The 23,613-nt window shown below is 49.3% G+C and overlaps 1 protein-coding gene across 13 annotated transcripts in view; it reads left to right on the forward strand.

The window, feature by feature from the left end:
* ATP9B (ATPase phospholipid transporting 9B (putative)) overlaps positions 1 to 23,613 on the forward strand; it is a 308,184-nt gene that overhangs the window by 275,562 nt on the left and 9,009 nt on the right. For 11 of the 13 annotated variants that reach the window (XM_031003705.3, XM_031003706.3, XM_063699327.1 and 8 more), the window contains 3 exons: positions 14 to 169; positions 376 to 440; positions 9,758 to 9,866. In XM_031003705.3, coding sequence (XP_030859565.1) covers positions 14 to 169; positions 376 to 440; positions 9,758 to 9,866 — 330 coding nt within the window. The remainder of the gene's footprint in view (positions 1 to 13; positions 170 to 375; positions 441 to 9,757; positions 9,867 to 23,613) is intronic. The other 2 variants (XM_063699325.1, XM_063699328.1) reach the window with 1 other exon arrangement.

Here is a 23,613-nt window from a genome sequence, read left to right on the forward strand (position 1 = left end):
GCTTTTCTTTTAGGAGGGGAAACAGGCCTCGCTGGCGGCCGACTTCTCCATCACGCAGTTCCGGCACATTGGCAGGCTGCTCATGGTGCACGGGCGGAACAGCTACAAGAGGTCGGCGGCACTCGGCCAGTTCGTCATGCACAGGGGCCTTATCATCTCCACCATGCAGGTACTAAGCCTTCTGTGCTGGCACCCATGGAGGGCAGGGTCCAGGAAGGGCAGGGTCTGGGAAGGGCAGGGTCCGGGAGTGGGGGTGCTGAGTGCTGCCGGAAGTACCTGGGCTGTGCTTAGGAGTTAACGAGGCCCCTGAGAGGCTTGGGGCCACAGGTGCTCGTGGAACTGACAGTTGTCTTCGTCTGTGGGCTCTCTCTCCAGGCTGTGTTTTCCTCAGTCTTCTACTTCGCATCCGTCCCTTTGTATCAGGGCTTCCTCATGGTGGGGTAAGTTACACTCAGAACCTGCCAGCTCATCCAGGGGAGGACTTCTATTTTGAAAAAAAAAAAAACAAAAAACGTATATAGAAGATTCTTGATACAGTCATCATTTAGAATGAATAATACTGATGTAAAAATGACATTTTACTTGGGTGAACTTCAAGACAGCACCTGCACACTTGTTCCTCCTGGGATTTTCTTATTAGATTTTGTTTTCAAGTGGAAGCCATAGTTTGTGTCAGGAACTGTGTTGGATCTGAGATTTTTAACGGGTCCCGTGGCAGAAGGCGGAGGGGCAGAGTGGCCACTGATAGGCTCTCCCGGCTCTCTGCAGGCTGCCCTCCCCTGGCTGGGGCTTCATCCTGCTGTGCGGCGTGGCCAGCAGCAAAGAGAGAACAGGAAGTGCAGGGACATGGTGTGGCATGCTTCGAAGCAAACACTGTTGGTCTCTCCCGGGCAGGAGTGGAATCTCATTTTCAAAGATAACAGCATGAGGGCTGGGCGTGGTGGCTCACACCTGTAATCCCAGCACTTTGGGAGGCTGAAGTGGGCGTGGGTGGATCACCTGAGGTCAGGAGTTCGAGACCAGCCTGGCTAACATGGCGAAACCCTGTCTCTACTAAAAATACAAAAAAATCAGCCAGGCGTGGTGGTGTGTGCCTGTAATCCCAGCTACTCAGGAGATTGAGGCACGAGAATCACTTGAACCCGGGACGGGGAGGTTGCAGTGAGCTAAGATCGTGCCATTGCACTCCAGCTTGGGCAACAAAGTCAGACTCCATCTCAAAAAACAAAGATAACAGCAGCAGTGTCTTAGAAAAGGACACCAAAAGCACAGCAGGCGTGCGGCGTGCATTGAAAGCTGAGCTGATTTTGCTGCTGTATCTGCAAAACAGGAGCTTCCTGTGAAGAGTGAATAGGTGGGAATTTCTCTTTTCCTCCTCCTCTGTGGTTATGACTAGAAATGAAATCAGTGTGACTGTTGGTGTTGGCAGCAAACTAAAAGCAGCCTCTCATCTGCCGCTGACCTCCCTGACCTCTGCAAAGCTCATGCCCACCTGAACCAGCTTCCACTCCACAAAGAGTCTCAGAAAATACTTGAATAGTAACAGCCACTGGCCTCGATGCTCTTGGCGTTGAACGTGCTTTCATCCTCACCTTGTCCCCACTTCATGTGTGAGAAAAGTGAGAGACCCAGAGAGCTCAGGAACTCGCCCGTGGGAGGCCCAGCTCAGACCTGAGTCGTCAGGGGCTGGCGCCGGGTGCTGCTCCTCACCGTCACGCAGCCACTGAGCTTACCCCAGGTCCACAGAGAAACAGACAGAGTCCTTTCTCCCTGCATAGCTGTTTCTAGTCCACAGTCTAAACACCGTTTCACTCGACAGCTCCCTGAATCCCAGGAGTTCCTCACAATTTTAGCAAAATACAGGGAAATATCAGTCTGTGCGTGTGTTAGGTTTTTGTTAAACATGTGAGGTCCTCTTAAGTCACCTTTTTCCTGAGTTAGAATCACTGAGAGGCACCCCCGTCATCCTGAGCCGTCCAAGGAGCGTGCACAGAGCCAGCACTTGGGTCTCTGCCTTCCTTCCGTCTCCAGTCTTCAGGTCCTCTCTGTCCTCTGGCCTCCACACATGATGTCCCCTTGGCCTAGACCACTGCCAGATGTCCCCACTGTCCTTGCTTCCCTGGGAGGCCCCCCCCCAATGGTGCACCTTCACACCCCCAGGCTGCGCAGTTGTATTACCAGTTAGCGTCCTATTCTCCTGCGTGCTCTACAAGGACAAGTCATAAGGTATATCGGGTCCTCGTACCTGCTGTGAGTTTGTCAGCATGAACTTCAGTGCGTGCGAATTTCAGAGGAGGGCCAGACTCTGGCGGATTCTAGGCCCCCCACCCCAAGCCTCAGGACAGCTGAGCTGTGGGGCTCACAGCTACCAAGACTCCTGGGGCACCTGCCTCGGACTCCACGTCCTTCGCCTGCACATGTTAGCACCGTTCCTCCCAAGATAGCAGCAGCCTGTCCTGTGGTCTTAAAAATCACTTTGAATAAAGTAGGTAAGAGCCTAGGGAAACCTTCGCAGGTGTCTTCAGGCTTCTCTCACCCCTAGCCCTTCATCTTGGCACAAGTGCCTCTGTTTTAGGCCCCTGCCTGCTATAATCACTCAGGGAATAACCCCCATGATCATTAAGCATTGCAGACTCTCTTTTTGTGGCCCACAAGGAAAGCGCCGTCATCGGCCCTGGGCTCTCCTGGCCACTGAGGCTCCCTCAGCCCCAGTATGAGGTAGCACAGGACAGCACTGTGCGTCCATGGTGTCAACTTGAACCTTATTTCATGTCTCTAGGTGACCAAAGAATGTCCCAGCAACCTACCAACTCATAGCCCATACAGTTGATGGAAATGGTGGTAGGATTTGTGCTAATATTCTCAGCTCTCCGTGAATTCCAGTAGTGTTTCCTATAGTACTTCAAACAAAGGTGAAAAATCCTAAAGGTACAATAAGTGCTAACTCTTTTTAAATAAGTTTTCCCATTGCCTACATCTTTACAGTAATTATTACATTAGTTGCTTTTTTTTTTTTTTTTTGAGACAGAGTCTTGCTGTGTCGCCCAGGCTGAAGTGCAGTGGTGTGATCTCAGCTCGCTGCAACCTCTGCCTCCTAGGTTCAAGTGATTCTCCTCCCTCAGCCTCCCAAGTAGCTGGGATTGCAGGCATGTGCTACCACACCCAGCTAATTTTTGTATATTTTTAGTAGAGATGGGGTTTTGCCATGTTGACCAGGGTGGTCTCGAACTCCTGACCTCAAATGATCCACCTGCCTCAGCCTCCCAAAGTGTTGGGATTACAGGCATGAGCCCCTTCGTCCAGCCTAGTTACTTTTAAATAGTACAGAATTTGCACAGTAATACTGATTGCATCTTGAGTTTGAACAGTGTGTTTCTTCCTTGGAAGTCATAGAAAAGCGTAACCCTTCTCACCTTTCATATTTTAAAAATCATGGATTTGAAACATGAAAAGGAAAATGTGGGGGACCATGGAGATTATTCTTTAAAGAACTACTGCTTGGGTTAGTGAGGCCTGTGCCTGCCTCACAGCCCGAGTGCTCTGCACCGTCCCCAGCTCCTGTTCCTACAGCTCTTGTTTATAGTGGGCTTCATGTAAAGTAACTCTGAGTGTCCGTCACAAAAGAAACGTCTGTGACTTTCTTAAGCACTCATACTCTGAATTGGGTTAGGTGGGAGCTTTGGAGGGGCGATGCCTTTAGTTAAGCTTCTTTGAAAATAAATAATGAGTTTGCCTTCACCTAGGAAATAAATACCAAGAAGTGAACAAAAACCAACATGATGTTTTTACAAAATAACATCTAACTAGAACAAAATCATGTCTATGATAAACTGGCTCTAGAACCTAGAGGACAGTTGATAGAATTTAATTCCACAAATATGGTTTTCATCTGCATTCATTTCATCAGCTCTGGAGGGAACTGTTGGCCCAGGTGACTTTCCTGAAGCAAGAGGCCCCAGGAGCAGGAAGGACTAGGCATACTCAGTGCACAGCAGGGAAACCCAGGGAGGGACCAGGGACCATGGGGGCCGCGAAGGTGGTGATGGGAAAGCCTAGGGGGATGGGGGATGGGGCAGCAGGAGGGGCTGGGAGAGACAGGACAGCCTGGGGAGGCTCCTGTGACCCCCAAGCCCACCCTGCCCTTGCCCCCCAAGCAGGCCTGGGGAATGCCGTGCCCTCCCCCAGAAAGAGAGCTCCTAGGCCAAGTCCTCATGGGGAACCTCTGTAGGTTGCAGCATTATGCACTTTGGCAAGTTGGAGGCCCTGAGAGAGACTTCTGATCTCATGAGCCCACAACTCACGTTCCACGAAAATGCTTTGGGAAAAGCTAGTCTGAACTGGCCAGAGGTGTCTGTCTCCCCAGAGATTCTGGCAGCTGCCGGCGAGGACCTCACACACAGCGCCACGTCATAGCAGCCATTCCTGGGTGTGGGTCTTCTTTATACCCTTGCTAGTGACTCAGATGGATAGCCTGTGAGTGCTCTCGTTAAAGTTAGATTGAACCTTAATTGAGCACCAAGAAGGTGCATGACATTCCGAGAGAGAGCTCTGGGCAGGAGGAGCACAGGCAGGTCCCTCGGGGAGCCGTGTCCAGACCTGCAGGAACGGGAGGCTCTGTGGGTTTATCAGAAAGGGTCTTGAGAACTTCTGCTTCCAGCCGTGATAAACAGATTTATCTTCCAAGCCTAATCAAATGGAAGACACAAGAAAACACGTGAAACAAATGTTTTCAGACATTGGATAAGAAGCTGGGGACAGGGATGCCTCAGAGAAGAGAACTCTCCCACGTCTAGAACGAACAGCCAGACGGCCTCGAAACCTCTGTTTCAGCAGCCAGACGGCCTCGAAACCTCTGTGTTTCAAGAGTCCTTGTACCTGCTGTGAAGTTTGTCAGAGTAAACTTCAGTGTGTGCACATCTCAGAGGAGGGCCAGGCTCTGGTGGGTTCTAGGGCCCCGCAACCTGTGCCCAGATTGGCACAGACTTCCTAAGCATGAACATCGTGATGCATGGAGAATAAACTGACATGAGGGACTTCATAAAAATTAAGTTTTTGCTCTTCTAAACACAGTACTAATCAAGTAAAAAGGCAGACGAGAAGAAAATACTTTCAGTACATATCTTCAACTCAACGATCAGACAAACAACTCAGTTTTGTTTTTAAGATGAAAGATTTGAACATTCATCACAAAAGAAGACATAAGAATGGTCAGTAAGCACAAGAAAATGTATTTAACATCATTAGTTACCAGGAAAGATAAATTTAAGCCACAGAGAGAGTTAAGGCTCTGCCGCCATGGAGGCCAGGCCGAAGGGCCGAGTGGCGTGTTGGCAGGCGGGCAGCAGGGTGGCACTGCTGGCGAGGGTGCAGATGGTCCAGCCACTCCAGAAAGCAGGCTGGTAGTTTTTATGAAATTAAACATTTGCTGCCCCATGCCCCAGCAACCTCCCTCCTCAGTGTTCACCCAGGAAAAAGGAAAACACTCATGCTCCCACGCAAACCGACACAGGGACTCTCACCGCTTCAGCTGTGATCTCCACAGACTGGGAGCTTCCACGCAGACCAGCAGCAGGACTCTCACCGCTTCAGCTGTGATCTCCACAGACTGGGAGCTTCCACGCAGACCAGCAGCAGGACTCTCACCGCTTCAGCTGTGATCTCCACAGACTGGGAGCTTCCACGCAGACCAGCAGCAGGACTCTCACCGCTTCAGCTGTGATCTCCACAGACTGGGAGCTTCCACGTAGACCAGCACCCGGGACTCTCACCGCTTCAGCTGTGATCTCCACAGACTGGGAGCTTCCACGCAGACCAGCAGCAGGACTCTCACCGCTTCAGCTGTGATCTCCACAGACTGGGAGCTTCCACGTAGACCAGCACCCGGGACTCTCACTGCTTCAGCTGTGATCTCCACAGATTGGGAAAACACCAACGGCCATCCACCAGGGGGTGGAAGAGCTGCACTGTGTCCATAGTGTGAGACGCTGGCCTGCAGCACAGAGAAAGCAGAGGACACGCTCGGCAAGGTGGGCGAGCCCTGACACCACTGGCCCGGAGAGACCCACTCGCAGAGAGCAGAGACCACCCAGAGAGAATAGCCAGGTATTAGAGAGCCTGTGGGGAACAGCCATTTATGTGAGACTCAACGGCAGCGAGGGAGGCAGGGGTCTCCCACCTGGCGCATCACAGGCCTCCTCCTTGGGGGTGGCGGAGATGCTCTGTGTCATGGTCACATGGCGGTTCCATGACACTTGTCAAAATTCATCACATGCTGAAAGTTATACCTCAAGAAAGTAGGTTTATGAAAAGGAGGAAGCAATGGGGTTTTTGTTGTTAAAGGTTGAAGAGATAGGGAGGAGTTGTTCAAAGAAAGTTAACCAAAGTAATTAAAGATTTCCAGGGAAGTACAACAGTGTTGTACAAGTTTAACGTAATAAAGAAATTAAAGATTGAATTTCTGGATAGAGTTCTCTAAGCATGTAGATATTTAGTGCCCAGCAGTAACTCATCAAGAAAACAGAATGATGTGAAATAGACTAAAAGTACCTTAGAAGAAAATGTTTCATATAGAACCTACAATAGTTTTAAAAATAGAACGGTCTGCATTTAGTGACCGTGGAATCTCAGTCGCATTAAAACAGAATATAGCCTTTAGGTATCCGCATGTTTCAAGGCTAAAATATAATGTGGTGTCATGGGTGTTTCTGGTTCTCTGCCACGGGGTAACTTTCCCAACTTGAGATAACTATGAGAATGCGTTCTCATAGGTGACAATGTCATTTAACAACAACAAAAAAAACCCCAGCCAAGTGCAGTGGCTCATGCCTGTAATCCCAGCACTTTGGGAGGCAGAGTTGGGAAGATTTCTTGAGACTAGGAGTGTGAGACCAGCCTGGGAAACATGGTGAGACCCTATCTCTACAAGAGAACATTAGCCGGGCATGGTGGTACACACCCGCGGTCCTAGCTACTCAGGAGGCTGAGGTGAGAGGATCAGCTGAGCCCAGGAGGTCAAGGCTGCAGTGAGTCGTGGTTGCACCATTGTACTCCAGCCTGAGCCACAGAGTGAGACTGTGTCTCCAAAAAAAAAAAAAAAAAAACCCAGCCCCACTTCCAGGACGGTGGGAGGTGAGGTAGATGGGTTCCTCCCTGCTCCTTCTGCTAAGTTCAGCTGGAAACAGAAGGCTCTGAGTGGAGAGCGAGGTGAACAGAGGGGGCAAGGGGCGAGGCGGCAGGAGCTCCCCGGGTTTTCCAGCAGCTGGAGCTGAAGGAGCCGGCAGCCTGGAAAAGCCCATGGGTGCAGAAATTTAAAATTTGAAAGTCCCAGCGAGGTCCCAGCCTCTCTAACCGTGGGTCCACGAAAGGGGCACCAGGAAGACAGATGACTTTCAGATGATCATCACTCTACTCCAGCCAGACGCCAGGGAAGGGCTGTGCCCACCTCCCCCTCCCCAAAAAGGCAAGTGGAGAGCTGAAAGTGCCACTTCATGAGATGCAGCGATGCACCCGGCATCTGCAGGGTGATGGAATGGGAGGAGGCAGGACTGCATCCCCAGTGAAGGGGTAATGAGCCCCTCAGTGTCGGCGGAGGCCGCATGGGGAGCCTTAACCCCTGCCCCTGCACAGCAGCAGAACAACGCCCTCCTCTCCCCACCAGAGCAGGGTCAGCACCCTTCAGAAAATTCAGTCTTTACCCGGAATGTCAGAGGTTTCCATCAGAGTCCCTTGCCATACCAAGAACCAGGAAGATTTCAAGGTGAATGGAAAAAAGACAGTCAACAGAAGCCAGCCCTGAGATGGCAGAGATGCTAGAATTCTCTGACAAAGACTGGGAAACAGTCATTACCAACATACTGGGAGCAAATGGCAAAATAGAACAGCCCAGCAGACAAGATACAGAGCAGAACCAAATGGAAATCTTAGAGATGAGAAATAACCCAGACAAAAAAAAATGCCGTGACTGGGCTCAGCAGCAAAATAGAAGGGACAGAGGGAGGACGCAGTGAACTGGAAGACAGAAAAACAGAAAGTCCTCAATCTGAACAAGAGAGAAAACTGACTGAAAAAAAATGGATCAGAGCCTCAGGGACAGCAAGATGGTAATTCTACCGTTTGTGCCGCGGGAGCCCTGGCCGCTGTACCGTTTGTGCCGTGGGAGTTCCAGGGGAGAAGAGACAGGGCAGGGCTAGGAACTTACTTGAAGGAATAAAGGCTGAAAACCTCCCAGATTTGGCAAAAGACATAAATGTATAGATTCAAGAAGGTAAGCAAACCCTGAACAGGACAGTCAAATTCACACCAAGATAATCATAATCAAACTGATGAAAACCAGAGACAAACCCATTGAAAGCAGCCAGTGAGGAGACGGGGTACGTTGGGGATGACTGGAAACCGTGCAGGCAGAGGGACTCAAGTGCCGGAGAAAGGCCTCATGGGCACGGCACGCTGCAGCCAGTGACGGCCGCTTCCGGAAAGGAAAGGGGGTGTCGGCAAGACTTGTGTCCAGCAGTGCTTAAAGATTCTCCAAGCTCAGCCATGAAGGAGCAGTCCAGTTAGGAAAAGGACAGAAGGCGCAGAGACGGCCACCCTGTGTGTGAGGGGACACACAGACTGCAAGCAAGCCGGTGAAATGATGCCCGCATCGTCAGCCGCAGAGACCAGGTTAGACCACAGGATGCTCCACCTCACGCCTGCCAGAATTGTGAGGAAGAGTCCCAGACACTGGATAGCTCTTATATTGCTGTAGGAGTGTAAATCCTACCATCTGGAAGATGTGTTAGCGATTTCTTTGAAAAACTATACCACCCCCATGTGACCTAGCACTCATGCTCCTGAGCGTTTATACCCTCTCACTCGGCACTCGTTTCCAAAATAAATGGAAACTTCCCCAAAAAACCTGTGCAGTGAATATTTACAGCAGTTTTATTTGTGATCAAAAACTAGGACTAACCCAGATGTAACTTCAGTAGTGGTTAAGCGCACTGTGGTTCATTTGCCTGCCACAAAATAGTAGTCAGCAATAGAAAGAAAGACGCTACTGACACAGCAGCAACCTAGATGAATCTCCAGAGAATTGTGCTGTGTAAAAGACGCCAGTCCCCGAAGTTAACCTTCTGTACAGTTCCATTTGCATAGCATTCCATTTGCATAGCATTCTTGAAATGACCAGATTAGAGATGGGGAACGGATTCATGGTGGCCAGGGATTAGGGAGGAGGCAGCAGAGGGAAGTGGTTGCAGCTACTGAGCAGCCGCAGGAGGGACCCTGTGTGAGGGATGCCCTGGGTCTGGAGGTGTCTGTGTGAGGGGTGCCCTGGGTCTGGAGGTGTCCGTGTGAGGGACCCTGTGTGAGGGGTGCCCTGGGTCTGGAGGTGTCCGTGTGGATCCTGGTGGTGAGGTTCACACTACAGTTATCTAAGATGTTACCATTGGGAGAACTGGGTAAAGATCACATAAGATCTCGGTGCTATTCCTGACAACTGCATGTGAGTCTACAATGATCTCAGCATAGAAAGGTAAACATTTTTAAAAATCAGTCTTCTACCCGTAAGCATTTGTGACTTACAGAACATGCTACTGTGCTCTGAGATAAATACTCAGTCTCCGCAATCATCTTACTTGGTTGCCAACTTACTTTGTTGGTTTTTGTGGAGTATTTTTTGGTGTTTTTGAAGCTGTGACCTCTAATCCAGAGGTCTGTTTCTAGCTGTGTGGTAGAAGTTTCTCAGGCCCATTGCACTCCGCTCTTGGTCTTGCAGGTATGCCACCATATACACCATGTTCCCAGTGTTCTCCTTAGTGCTGGACCAGGACGTGAAGCCGGAGATGGCGATGCTGTACCCGGAGCTGTACAAGGACCTCACCAAGGTACGGGCCTCAGGCAGGCTGTCTGCCTCACGACTAGCACCCACATCTGGCATTTTACACGAGTGAGAAACAGGCCAGTCAGGAGGCATTTCCAAGCATTTTGTGAAGAACGATTCTCTGTCCTTGAAGATGTTTTTTATGTCTCCTAATTGTTGTTGGCATTTTCTCTTTGAGTTAAACTTCAAAAAGGGAAAAACATCTCAGGGAAAAAAATTTCTCAAATGTTTGCAATAAAGCTCTAATATCATACATACAATTAGAATTGTAAAAGATGTTCTAACCATTTGTGGAACTTTTGTGAAGTGAGCTCACCAAATGTCAGAGAAGATCTCACTGTGTAATTTCTGTAGAAAGGCTCCCCCAGACAGCGTCACTGCACCTGCTGCAGAAATAGCATTCCAAAGCTGGGGAACCCATGGGCTGCACGTTTCCTGTGCATTTCCAAGTTTGTCAGTAGTTGTGGATTTCAGAATTATCCCTGAAAAATGATAACATGTGTCTGTCCCTAGGGTCCATAGACTATTTTTGCAGTGATGTCACCAAGAAAAAAATCCACCCCAGAAAACTTCAGTCACCTGAAACTCCGAGAAAGATGGATTTATTTGGCTTAAAACTGTGCTCTGTTAGGATTAAAGGAGGCTTTGAATTTATCATATTCTTTACGACAGCATATTTTATAGCATAGAACGTGTAAGGATACAGGGTAGAAGAGAGGCTCAGCTCTGCAGACACAAATCATGAACTCTGGTATTTTCCACAAAGCTAGCTGTTTTGAACCACACATTGAGAACAAAATCCACTAACCGCAATTAAATTTAGATTTACAATCGATAAATGACAGGTGTCTGAAATTATCAACTCAGATTTTTAAAGCAGTAGCTGTATGGTAAAGAAAGAATTAGATTAGGCATTAAAAAGAAAGCTAATGACTACCTAGCAAACAGATTCTAGTCCGGCTAACCACTAATTTACCAACTAGATTCTTACCTAGCTAACCACAAACTGAGAAACTAGACTCCTGTCTATCTAACTAGTAACTAACAAACGATACTCTATCTAATACAGCTAACCACTAACAAGCTAGACTCTTATCCAGCTAACCACTGACAAACTAGACTCTAGTCCAGCTATAACCACTCATTAGCCAGAGAGGTGCTGGGTAAGTCATGTTAACTTTTTGATTTCTTGATGTTATTGAAATGGTCTAATGAAATAAAGACTTTAAAGTTTCTTGAAAAAAATAAGGAATTCTCATTACTGTTATAATCAAGACAAATAAAGCTAGTTCACCAGTATCATATGAAATATAAATACCAAGCGTTATTATCATGGTGGCACCATCGTGACCACTGGGAAACATCATCCCAGGTCACATCTACTATAACTAGAAGCAAGACCGCTTAAATATCTTAAACTGATGAAACCATTGTGATAAAGTACAGCAGAGTAAGGAGCAAAGATCCAAAAACTTCGGGAAGCTAGTGTGAGTAATGATCATTTTAGTAGCATATGCATTTCCTCATTCCCAGAGACTCTAAAAATGTTTGCCTAAATGCTGCCTTACCGGGAACAAGCTTTTCATGTACGAACGTAAACCTCGATGCGCTACCCTCAACCCTAGGAAACCGGCACCCAAGCAGGCCAGAGGTCACCAGGGGTTTTGTAGCCCCAGCCGGTGCTCCCGGATCGCTGTGCTGGGAGAAACTTGTCATAGGACTGTCATGCCACAGCCATCTTGACCGGCTATTGGAGTGGGGCAGTAACATGTTTTTACTGTTTTCAAGGATTTAGATTGTACCCACCAGTCTCTTTCTTTGTGGATATCTAAATGGCTCTAGTAACAAGAGGTTCATAGGGCCACAGGTGTCTGACGGAGCAGCTAATTATCCGTAACTGTGGCCATGGAATCCGTAAGTTCTGTGTTACTCACTGGTGCCGTTGAACCCTGTTCACTTCTGATTGTGTTGGATCTCATTAAGGGTATTTCCGTTTTTGTTAAGGTGAGCAACAATTTAGAATGTTTTAGTATCCTAAAGTCAGGTCACCATCCCTACATTTTTTTTTTTTTTGTCAAGAATGCAGTCACTCATTTTCTCTAAGCTTCTTTTCTTCAACATCTTATCTGCATTGTAACTTTTTTAAAAATCTACTACACTTCAAATTCTTTGAAAAGAAAATAGCACTAAAGTACTGAGCCACTAAAGTTAATTTAGTTATTTTTTCTTATTGAAGCTAAAGAACTATTTTGAAGCTTTCTGTTCCTTCTGAAGAGTTTCCCAAGGTAGCGCAGACTGCAGCACTCTGCGTTGTTGTCTGATGATTGGGGCAGCTGGAGACCGGATGTGCCAACGCAGTTTATCCACACCGGTCAGTGTCAGTGGACACCAAGTCCCCAGTCCGTCGGCTCAAGCTCCTGCGATGTAGGACAACATAGCCCTGCTCTCAACAAGTCTGTGTTCTAGTCAGGATGAGAAAGCAGTGAATCAGTGGCATAGAGCAACAGCATAAAGGGCCGCGGCCTGCAGTGTGAGTAACAACAGCATAAAGGGCCTCAGGCTGCAGTGTGAGTAACAACAGCATAAAGGGCCGCGGCCTGCAGTGTGAGTAACAACAGCATAAAGGGCCGCGGACTGAAATGTGAGTGGCTGACCGGCGAGTGCCGGTCCAGTCAGTTCTGAGTCACATATCTCAGGTCAGCGTAAATTTATAAAATACCTTCAGAGGCGAGCCAGGGAGGCAAGGCATGCATTCCCTGCACACAGGAGAAGACTCAATTGGAAAGAAAATCTCCTCTTTTTTATGTGTATTTGATAACCAGTCTTTATAATCTAAAAGTACAAATAAGGCACGCATTATAAATCTCACTTATTGTCCTATAATGAGTTAGCCAACCTCAAGTATAAACATTTGTCCCCTGCTGTGTCTCGATGGCCTGAGCCACGTGTCGACACAGTATCTGTTAAGTAAGTATTTGATAAACAAATGAGGCAGTGAATGAATCAGTTAAACCAGGAGTCAGGATTTCCTTCGCTTTCCTAAAACTATGTAGCTTTTATTCTTTACAGAAAATGGTACATTTGCAACAATATTTTATTGTTCTTTTGAAGCTCAAATTCTGCTTTGAATTATTAAACTTTACTCACGATGAGTTCAGGCACTTAATTTTCTGGATGCCAGTAAGACGGGAAACTGACCTACTCATCTCTCTCCTAACTCCACACATGTCTTCATTCATTCTGAATGGTGTGTAACCGCTTAGAGAAGCTAGTTACTCCAAGATCCAGGCATCAGGACTAGTAAGGTGACCCTGGTTAACTGAGCCAGCTCACGTGGTGCCAAAATATCTCAGACTGTGGCTGTGAATTTTGTTACCAATTCATAATCTTACATTACCAGCTAACTCCAGAGACATTTGATTTGTAGTTGTGCTAATTGTAAAGATATCAAGTAGGTAATATACAGTTCTTCATGAAATCTTTGATGCCATTAGGTATTGAACCATTCGGACCCCTTCACTATTTTTTATTTTCTGTAGAATACTCTCAAATGGTTTTATCTTTTTAAATGTATATTTGTATACTTATATTGTTTTCAAAATAATAGTGAATAAGACAATAAAAGGAAATTTAAAACATTGAGATTAGGAAGGAGGAAATAAAAATATCTCTGTTTGTGGATGCTATAATTTTCTATGTAGAAAATTCCAAGGAATCCACACACATACAACCTCCTATACTAGTAAACTTCATAAAGTTTCAGGATACAAGGAATAATTTTTCAAAATCATTTTTGATTCTGTACACTAGCAATGAATAATCGGGGTTTGAAAAAAATTGTAAACATTTATAATAATACATTTAAGCATTTATAATAATACAAGCGAGACACTGAAATGTACCTCTAACAAAATAACACGCAAGATCTGTGCGCTGGAAACCAACAACACTGAGGAAAGAAACTGTAAAAGGCGTAAACAGATGTTCCTGGATTGAGAGACGTAAACAGATGTTCCCGGATCGAGAGACGTAAACAGATGTTCCCGGATCGAGAGGCGTAAACAGATGTTCCCGGATCGAGAGGCGTAAACAGATGTTCCCGGATCGAGAGGCGTAAACAGATGTTCCTGGATCGAGAGGCGTAAACAGATGTTCCCGGATCGAGAGGCGTAAACAGATGTTCCCGGATCGAGAGGCGTAAACAGATGTTCCCGGATCGAGAGGCGTAAACAGATGTTCCCGGATCGAGAGGCGTAAACAGATGTTCCCGGAATGGGAGGCGTAAACAGATGTTCCCGGATTGAGAGACGTAAACAGATGTTCCCGGATCGAGAGACGTAAACAGGTGTTCCCGGATCGAGAGGCGTAAACAGATGTTCCTGGAATGGGAGGCGTAAACAGATGTTCCTGGATTGGGAGGCGTAAACAGATGTTCCCGGATCAAGAGGCGTAAACAGATGTTCCTGGATCGAGAGGCGTAAACAGATGTTCCCGGAATGGGAGGCGTAAACAGACAGATGTTCCCGGATCGAGAGGCGTAAACAGATGTTCCCGGATCGAGAGGCGTAAACAGATGTTCCCGGATCGAGAGGCGTAAACAGATGTTCCCGGATCGAGAGGCGTAAACAGATGTTCCCGGATCGAGAGGCGTAAACAGATGTTCCCGGATCGAGAGGCGTAAACAGATGTTCCCGGATCGAGAGGCGTAAACAGATGTTCCCGGATCGAGAGGCGTAAACAGATGTTCCCGGATCGAGAGGCGTAAACAGATGTTCCCGGATCGAGAGGCGTAAACAGATGTTCCCGGATCGAGAGGCGTAAACAGATGTTCCCGGATCGAGAGGCGTAAACAGATGTTCCCGGATCGAGAGGCGTAAACAGATGTTCCCGGATCGAGAGGCGTAAACAGATGTTCCCGGATCGAGAGGCGTAAACAGATGTTCCCCGAATGGGAGGCGTAAACAGATGTTCCCGGATCGAGAGACGTAAACAGATGTTCCCGGAATGGGAGGCGTAAACAGATGTTCCCGGATCGGGAGGCGTAAACAGATGTTCCCGGAATGGGGGGCGTAAACAGATGTTCCTATATTGAGAGACGTAAACAGATGTTCCCGGATCGAGAGACGTAAACAGATGTTCCCGGAATGGGGGGCGTAAACAGATGTTCCTGTATTGAGAGACGTAAACAGATGTTCCCGGATCGAGAGACGTAAACAGATGTTCCCGGATCGAGAGACGTAAACAGATGTTCCCGGAATGGGGGGCGTAAACAGATGTTCCTATATTGAGAGACGTAAACAGATGTTCCCGGATCGAGAGGCGTAAACAGATGTTCCCGGATCGAGAGGCGTAAACAGATGTTCCCGGATCGAGAGGCGTAAACAGATGTTCCCGGATCGAGAGGCGTAAACAGATGTTCCCGGATCGAGAGGCGTAAACAGATGTTCCCGGATCGAGAGGCGTAAACAGATGTTCCCGGATCGAGAGGCGTAAACAGATGTTCCCGGATCGAGAGGCGTAAACAGATGTTCCCGGATCGAGAGGCGTAAACAGATGTTCCCGGATCGAGAGGCGTAAACAGATGTTCCCGGATCGAGAGGCGTAAACAGATGTTCCCGGATCGAGAGGCGTAAACAGATGTTCCCGGAATGGGAGGCGTAAACAGATGTTCCCGGATCGAGAGGCGTAAACAGATGTTCCCGGATCGAGAGGCGTAAACAGATGTTCCCGGATCGAGAGGCGTAAACAGATGTTCCCGGATCGAGAGGCGTAAACAGATGTTCCCGGATCGAGAGGCGTAAACAGATGTTCCCGGATCGAGAGGCGTAAACAGATGTTCCCGGATCGAGAGGCGTAAACAGATGTTCCCGGATCGAGAGGCGCAAACAGATGTTCCCGGATCGAGAGGCGTAAACAGATGTTCCCGGATCGAGAGGCGTAAACAGATGTTCCCGGATCGAGAGGCGTAAACAGATGTTCCCGGATCGAGAGGCGTAAACAGATGTTCCCGGAATGGGAGGCGTAAACAGATGTTCCCGGATCGAGAGGCGTAAACAGATGTTCCCGGAATGGGAGGCGTAAACAGATGTTCCCGGATCGAGAGACGTAAACAGATGTTCCTGGAATGGGAGACGTAAACAGATGTTCCCGGATCGGGAGACGTAAACAGATGTTCCCGGATCGGGAGACGTAAACAGATGTTCCCGGAATGGGGGGCGTAAACAGATGTTCCTATATTGAGAGACGTAAACAGATGTTCCCGGATCGAGAGACGTAAACAGATGTTCCCGGAATGGGGGGCGTAAACAGATGTTCCTATATTGAGAGACGTAAACAGATGTTCCCGGATCGAGAGACGTAAACAGATGTTCCCGGAATGGGAGGCGTAAACAGATGTTCCCGGAATGGGAGGCGTAAACAGATGTTCCCGGATCGAGAGGCGTAAACAGATGTTCCCGGATCGAGAGGCGTAAACAGATGTTCCCGGATCGAGAGGCGTAAACAGATGTTCCCGGATCGAGAGGCGTAAACAGATGTTCCCGGATCGAGAGGCGTAAACAGATGTTCCCGGATCGAGAGACGTAAACAGATGTTCCTGGAATGGGAGACGTAAACAGATGTTCCCGGATCGGGAGACGTAAACAGATGTTCCCGGATCGGGAGACGTAAACAGATGTTCCCGGAATGGGGGGCGTAAACAGATGTTCCTATATTGAGAGACGTAAACAGATGTTCCCGGATCGAGAGACGTAAACAGATGTTCCCGGAATGGGGGGCGTAAACAGATGTTCCTATATTGAGAGACGTAAACAGATGTTCCCGGATCGAGAGACGTAAACAGATGTTCCCGGATCGAGAGGCGTAAACAGATGTTCCCGGAATGGGAGGCGTAAACAGATGTTCCCGGATCGGGAGGCGTAAACAGATGTTCCCGGATCGAGAGACGTAAACAGATGTTCCCGGATCGAGAGGCGTAAACAGATGTTCCCGGATCGAGAGGCGTAAACAGATGTTCCCGGATCGAGAGGCGTAAACAGATGTTCCCGGATCGAGAGGCGTAAACAGATGTTCCCGGATCGAGAGGCGTAAACAGATGTTCCCGGATCGGGAGACGTAAACAGATGTTCCCGGATCGAGAGGCGTAAACAGATGTTCCCGGAATGGGGGGCGTAAACAGATGTTCCCGGATCGGGAGACGTAAACAGATGTTCCCGGAATGGGGGGCGTAAACAGATGTTCCCGGATCGAGAGACGTAAACAGATGTTCCTGGAATGGGAGGCGTAAACAGATGTTCCCGGATCGAGAGGCGTAAACAGATGTTCCCGGATCGAGAGGCGTAAACAGATGTTCCTGGAATGGGAGGCGTAAACAGATGTTCCCGGATCGAGAGGCGTAAACAGATGTTCCCGGATCGAGAGGCGTAAACAGATGTTCCCGGATCGAGAGGCGTAAACAGATGTTCCCGGAATGGGAGGCGTAAACAGATGTTCCCGGAATGGGAGGCGTAAACAGATGTTCCCGGATCGAGAGGCGTAAACAGATGTTCCCGGATCGAGAGGCGTAAACAGATGTTCCCGGATCGAGAGGCGTAAACAGATGTTCCCGGATCGAGAGGCGTAAACAGATGTTCCCGGATCGAGAGGCGTAAACAGATGTTCCCGGATCGAGAGGCGTAAACAGATGTTCCCGGATCGAGAGGCGTAAACAGATGTTCCCGGATCGAGAGGCGTAAACAGATGTTCCCGGATCGAGAGGCGTAAACAGATGTTCCCGGATTGAGAGGCGTAAACAGATGTTCCCCGAATGGGAGGCGTAAACAGATGTTCCTGTGTTGGGTGGCGTAAACAGATGTTCCCGGATTGAGCCTCAATTAGATGTTCATGGATTGAGAGCCTCAGTGTTGCTTCACATTGACAAGCTCACTCTAGAATTTATATGGAAAGGCAAGGGAACTGGAATTGCCAGAATAATTTAGAAAAAGAGCAGAGCTGGAAAACACACTACCTGATTCCAAGACTTACTGTAAAACAGTAATCAATTAGACAATGTGTTATTGTCAAAAGGATAGACAAAAAGATCAATGGAACAGAAAAGAGAGCCCAGAAATACATCACATCTGTCAGATGATCTTTGGCAAACATGAGAGGAAATCAGAAGGAGAAGAGTTGTGTCTGCAGCTGTTGGGACAATTCGCCGCCCATGAGCAACAGACCCACAACCTCCACCTCACACTTCATGTGAAAATCCACCCAAAGTGGACCCTTGACCTATATGTAAAGCTATAAACCTTTCAGAAGAAAATACACACAAAATATGCATGACCTTGGGTTAAGCAAAGAGTTTTTAATCATGAGATCAAAATCATGATCCTTAAAGGAAAAAAATAATAAATTAGACTTTACCATAATTTAAAAGTTTTGGCCAGGTGCAGTGGCTTATCATGCCTGTAATACCATCACTTTGGGAGGCTGAAGCAGGAGGATAACTTGAGCCCAGAAGTTCAATACCAGCCTGGGCAATATAGTGAGACCGTGTCTCTACAAAAAAATAGAAAAAAATGAGCTGAGCATGGTGGTTGCTGTGTGCCTGTAGTCCCAGCTGTTCAGGGGGCTAAGGTGGAAGGATTGCTTGAGCTGAGGAGTTGGAGGCTGCAGTGAGCTGTGATTGAGCCACTGCACTCCAGCCTGGGTGACAGAGCGAGACCTTGTCTCCAAAAAAAAAAAAAGTTTTTCTCTGTGAATGATACTGTTAATGAAAAAACAAGCCACAGCCTAGAAGGAAATATTTGCATGTCACACTTTTGATAAAGGAGTTGTTTCTATAGTATATAAGAAACCCCCAAAATTCAACAAGAGAACAACCCAATTTTTAAAGTAGAGAGAAGATATTAAGGGACACCACCCCAGAGATAATCCACAGATGGCAGGGAAGCCTGTGGAGATGCCCAGTGCCATTTTTATCAGGGAGCTGCAAGTTGAAGCCACCGTGAGATGCCGTGTACCCACCCGTGCTAGGACAGCCGAGACACCAGCAGCGTGAAAGGTTGGGGAGGATCCAGAGCAGCAGAGCTCCCCTTCACTGCTAGGGTGAAGGGAGAATGACACAGCCTCTTTGGAAGACAGTTTGGTCACCGCTAGGGTGAAGGGAGAATGATACAGCCTCTTCGGAAGACAGTTTGGTCACTGCTAGGGTGAAGGGAGAATGATACAGCCTCTTCGGAAGACAGTTTGGTCCCTGCTAGGATGAAGGGAGAATGATACAGCCTCTTCGGAAGACAGTTTGGTCCCTGCTAGGGTGAAGGGAGAATGATACAGCCTCTTCGGAAGACAGTTTGGTCACTGCTAGGGTGAAGGGGGAATGACACAGCCTCTTCGGAAGACAGTTTGGTCACTGCTAGGGTGAAGGGGGAATGATACAGCCTCTTCGGAAGACAGTTTGGTCACTGCTAGGGTGAAGGGGGAATGATACAGCCTCTTCGGAAGACAGTTTGGTCACTGCTAGGGTGAAGGGGGAATGATACAGCCTCTTCGGAAGACAGTTTGGTCACTGCTAGGGTGAAGGGAGGATGATACAGCCTCTTCGCAAGACAGTTCGGGCATTTCTTACAAAGGTAAACATATATTTACCCCATGACCCAGTAGTCCTATTCCTAGGTATTTCTCCAAGAGAAATGAAAACTTAGATTCATACTAAATCCTATATATGAATGTTCACAGCAGCACTGTCATAACTGCCAGAAGCTGGAAACAACCTTGTGCCCTTCAGCCAGTGGGCAGAAGGACGTCTCCGTGGACAGGGACAGCCCATGTGTGGATGGAAGGACATCTCCGTGGACAGGGACAGCCCATGTGTGATGGAAGGACATCTCCGTGGACAGGGACAGGCCGTGCGTGGATAGAAGGACATCTCCGTGGACAGGGACAGCCCGTGCGTGGATGGAAGGACATCTCCGTGGACGGGGACAGCCCGTGTGTGATGGAAGGACATCTCCGTGGACAGGGACAGCCCATGCGTGGATGGAGGACATCTCCATGGGAGGGGACAGCCCGTGCGTGATGGAAGGACATCTCCGTGGACAGGGACAGCCCATGCGTGGATGGAAGTACATCTCCGTGGACAGGGACAGCCCGTGTGTGATGGAAGGACATCTCCGTGGACAGGGACAGCCCATGCATGGATGGAGGACATCTCTATGGGAGGGGACAGCCCGTGCATGATGGAAGGACATCTCCGTGGACGGGGACAGCTCGTGCGTGGATGGAAGGACATCTCCGTGGACGGGGACAGCCCATGCGTGGATGGAAGGACATCTCCGTGGACAGGGACAGCCCGTGTGTGATGGAAGGACATCTCCGTGGACAGGGACAGCCCATGCGTGGATGGAGGACATCTCCATGGGAGGGGACAGCCCGTGCATGATGGAAGGACATCTCCGTGCACAGGGACAGCTCGTGCATAGATGGAAGGACATCTCCGTGGATGGGGACAGCTCGTGCGTGGATGGAAGGACATCTCCGTGGACAGGGACAGCCCGTGCGTGATGGAAGGACATCTCCGTGGACAGGGACAGCCCGTGTGTGATGGAAGGACATCTCCGTGGACAGGGACAGCCCATGCGTGGATGGAGGACATCTCCATGGGAGGGGACAGCCCATGTGTGATGGAAGGACATCTCCGTGGACGGGGACAGCTCGTGCGTGGATGGAAGGACATCTCCATGGACGGGGACAGCCCGTGCGTGGATGGAAGGACATCTCCGTGGACGGGGACAGCCCATGCGTGATGGAAGGACATCTCCGTGGACAGGGACAGCCCATGCGTGGATGGAAGGACATCTCCGTGGACAAGGACAGCCCATGCGTGGATGGAAGGACGTCTCCGTGGACGGGGACAGCCCGTGTGTGATGGAAGGACATCTCCATGGACAGGGACAGCCCATGCGTGGATGGAAGGACATCTCCGTTTACGGGGACAGCTCACGTGTGATGGAAGGACATCTCCGTGGACGGGGACAGCCTGTGTGTGATGGAAGGACATCCTAGTGGACATAGCCAGCCTGTGTGTCATGCCACCAGGCAGTGGGATTGTACTTAGCAGTGAGGGGTTACTGCTGACTCACATGACATGATGGGTCATACATTGTGCATTTTGCTGTGCAGCAGAAGCCAGACTTGAAAGCTGGTATTGATTCTTTTTACCTGACACCTGGGAGGTGCAGAACTGTAGGGAAGAGACCCGTCAGTGGTCGCTAAAGGTTTGAGTGTAGAGGGTGACCGGAGAGGCATCCCGAGGGGGTGTGGGTGTGGAAGCTGCTCTGTCTGGCACGGTGGTGGCGGACACCTGACCGTGCGTCTCTCAGAGCCCACTGGACGGCACCAGCATGGAGCTAAGGGAGGAGGAGTGCAGACAGCGGCCCATGAACCGCAGAACCACACTGTGGGCTGGGAAGAAAGGAGCTCTTTTCAGTGGCCTTGGGAAAGGCGTTTGACGGTGGTTCACTGTAAGGCTGAAGACAAAAAGAACTGCAAACCGTGGGCTGCGTTTGGCATTTGCTTCTTACAGGAATCAATAAGCCCATGCATGGTAGCTAATGAGAAGCAGATTTCTCCCTGTTAGCGACGAAGTTAGAAATGAAGGGCTGGATTGAAGCCCAGATCAGTTTGGGCTTGTGGTTTCTGTGAGATAAATAAATAGATGAAGAAATAAACACAGACATGTGTGAGCATGACTTAGTAAACACACACAGTCCTAGGCCATACGCCAAGTGGCTAGAATCAGGAACCCAGGTGGTAGTGAGCATGCTCAGTGTTGCAGATTATGCGGACGAGACCCTGTGCCGTCCCCCACCACGCAGAGCCCTAGAGAAGGGGTTAATTCCAGGGCTGAGGCAAGGGAAATACAAGATGAGCCTGAAACTTCTTGTGGAGCAAAAAAGTAAGGAACTGCTAAACAAGAATCAGTGAGGCTGGTGCGGGAGGCAGGTCTGACGGCGTCAGAGGCTGAGCCTCCCACGGGCTAGCACTGAACACCCTGCACAGCAACCTAGACAGCAGCATGACTAGATGATAACCAGAGAGCACACAGATACCTTCACCTCCACCGTGTGTACGCAGAGAAAGTGCCTTCTCAACCAGTGAGCGCACATATCTTCACCTGCACTGTGTGTACGCAGAGAAAGTGCCTCCTCAACCAGAGAGCACACATATCTTCACCTGCACTGTGTGTACGCAGAGAAAGTGCCTCCTCAATCAGAGAGCACACAGATACCTTCACCTCCACCGTGTGTACGCAGAGAAAGTGCCTCCTCAACCAGAGAGCACACATATCTTCACCTGCACCATGTGTATGCACAGAAAGCGCCTCCTCAACCAGAGGATTCCAGTTATAAATGGTGAAGGAACCAGGGCAGTTGGAGGCCCCGCTGGGGCACCAAGGCAGCAGCCACTGTCACGAGGTCTTCCAAGGGACGTGGAACTCCAGGGTCACAGTTCCCGTCACCAGGGATGAGAGAGGCCACCACACCTGCTGTGGAGCCCTGCAGGGGACATGCGTCTCCTCAACAAATCCTCCCCAGTAGTGTCATCAGTAGAAGACATCAGACAAGTCGAAATCAAGGGCATTCCAAAAAGACATGTCCGGAGCTTTGAGGAGCAGCCAGGTCATTAAGGACGGGGAGACAGAAGCGCTGGCCAGATCACCGAGCCCAGGAGACATCACGGCCAGAGCAGCGTGGGGTCCTGTGTGGGGCCCTGGGCAGGAGAAGCACATTCGAGAAAAACCAGGACCTCCACACCATTTCTCTGCCACGGTGCGTGTCTGTGTCTCCATGGAGTGTCGCCCTGGGTGAGCTGGAGGGCGCCGTGGCCCCGGGTGAGCTGGACGGCGCTGTGGCCCCGGGTGAGCTGGAGGGCCCCGTGGGGCTGTCTGCGCTGCTTCTGCAGCTTCCCTGCAAGTCTAAAGTGATTTCAAGGCAAAATGATTAGAAAACGGAGTCAGAGCCAAGAAAGTCTTCAATTTTCCTATGATAGATGAACAGAATTGGGCATGGCGCCAGGTGCCTGTGGTCCCAGCTGCCCGGGCTGGAGAATCACTTGAGCCTGGAAGTTCGAGGCTGCGGTGAGCTGTGATCGCACCACTGCACCCCATCCCTCGGCAACAGATCAGGACCCTGTCTCTACAAAAACAGGATTGTGTTTGCAAAGCTTCAGTCTTATCCTTCAAAGTGTGGAGTTCATAACCAGCCCGTGTCTGTGCCTGGCCCTGGCCCAGTTGCGAGCACTCTGTGGCAGCCAGCCCACCTTTAGGTGCACACTGTCTGCTTGGTGGCTCTCATTTAACCTGTCCAGTAATATTTGAACTTCATTTTATATTCTAAGAGATGTATTTAATGAAATTGAGCTTATCCACGTAAGAATGAAGGAATGAGACCCTGAAGAAATCAGTCACCATAATTTCAGACCATTAATAGAAGAAATAAAAGTGACAGTGGAGTGAGTGTGGCAAGCAGAAGAGCTGTCGGGAATGTCACCTGCCCACCCCTTTGCTGTAGGACCCCACCAGCAGCATACTCCGTCGTTGGCACCCTCGTCGTTGGCATGTCTCTACCCTCAGCAGAGCAGGCCAGGCACTGAATGGCAGGAAGCCCGCACTTCCTCCCCAGCTTCCCTTCCTGCCAAGGCCAGAGACGCGTGCAGAGCCCCAGTTAATCGGGGCTTCTCTCCCCGGTGCCACCGTGAGCACCGTCCTTCCC

The sequence above is a fragment of the Gorilla gorilla genome, chromosome 17 (genome assembly GCF_029281585.2).
Source record: "Gorilla gorilla gorilla isolate KB3781 chromosome 17, NHGRI_mGorGor1-v2.1_pri, whole genome shotgun sequence".
NCBI lineage: Eukaryota > Metazoa > Chordata > Mammalia > Primates > Hominidae > Gorilla > Gorilla gorilla.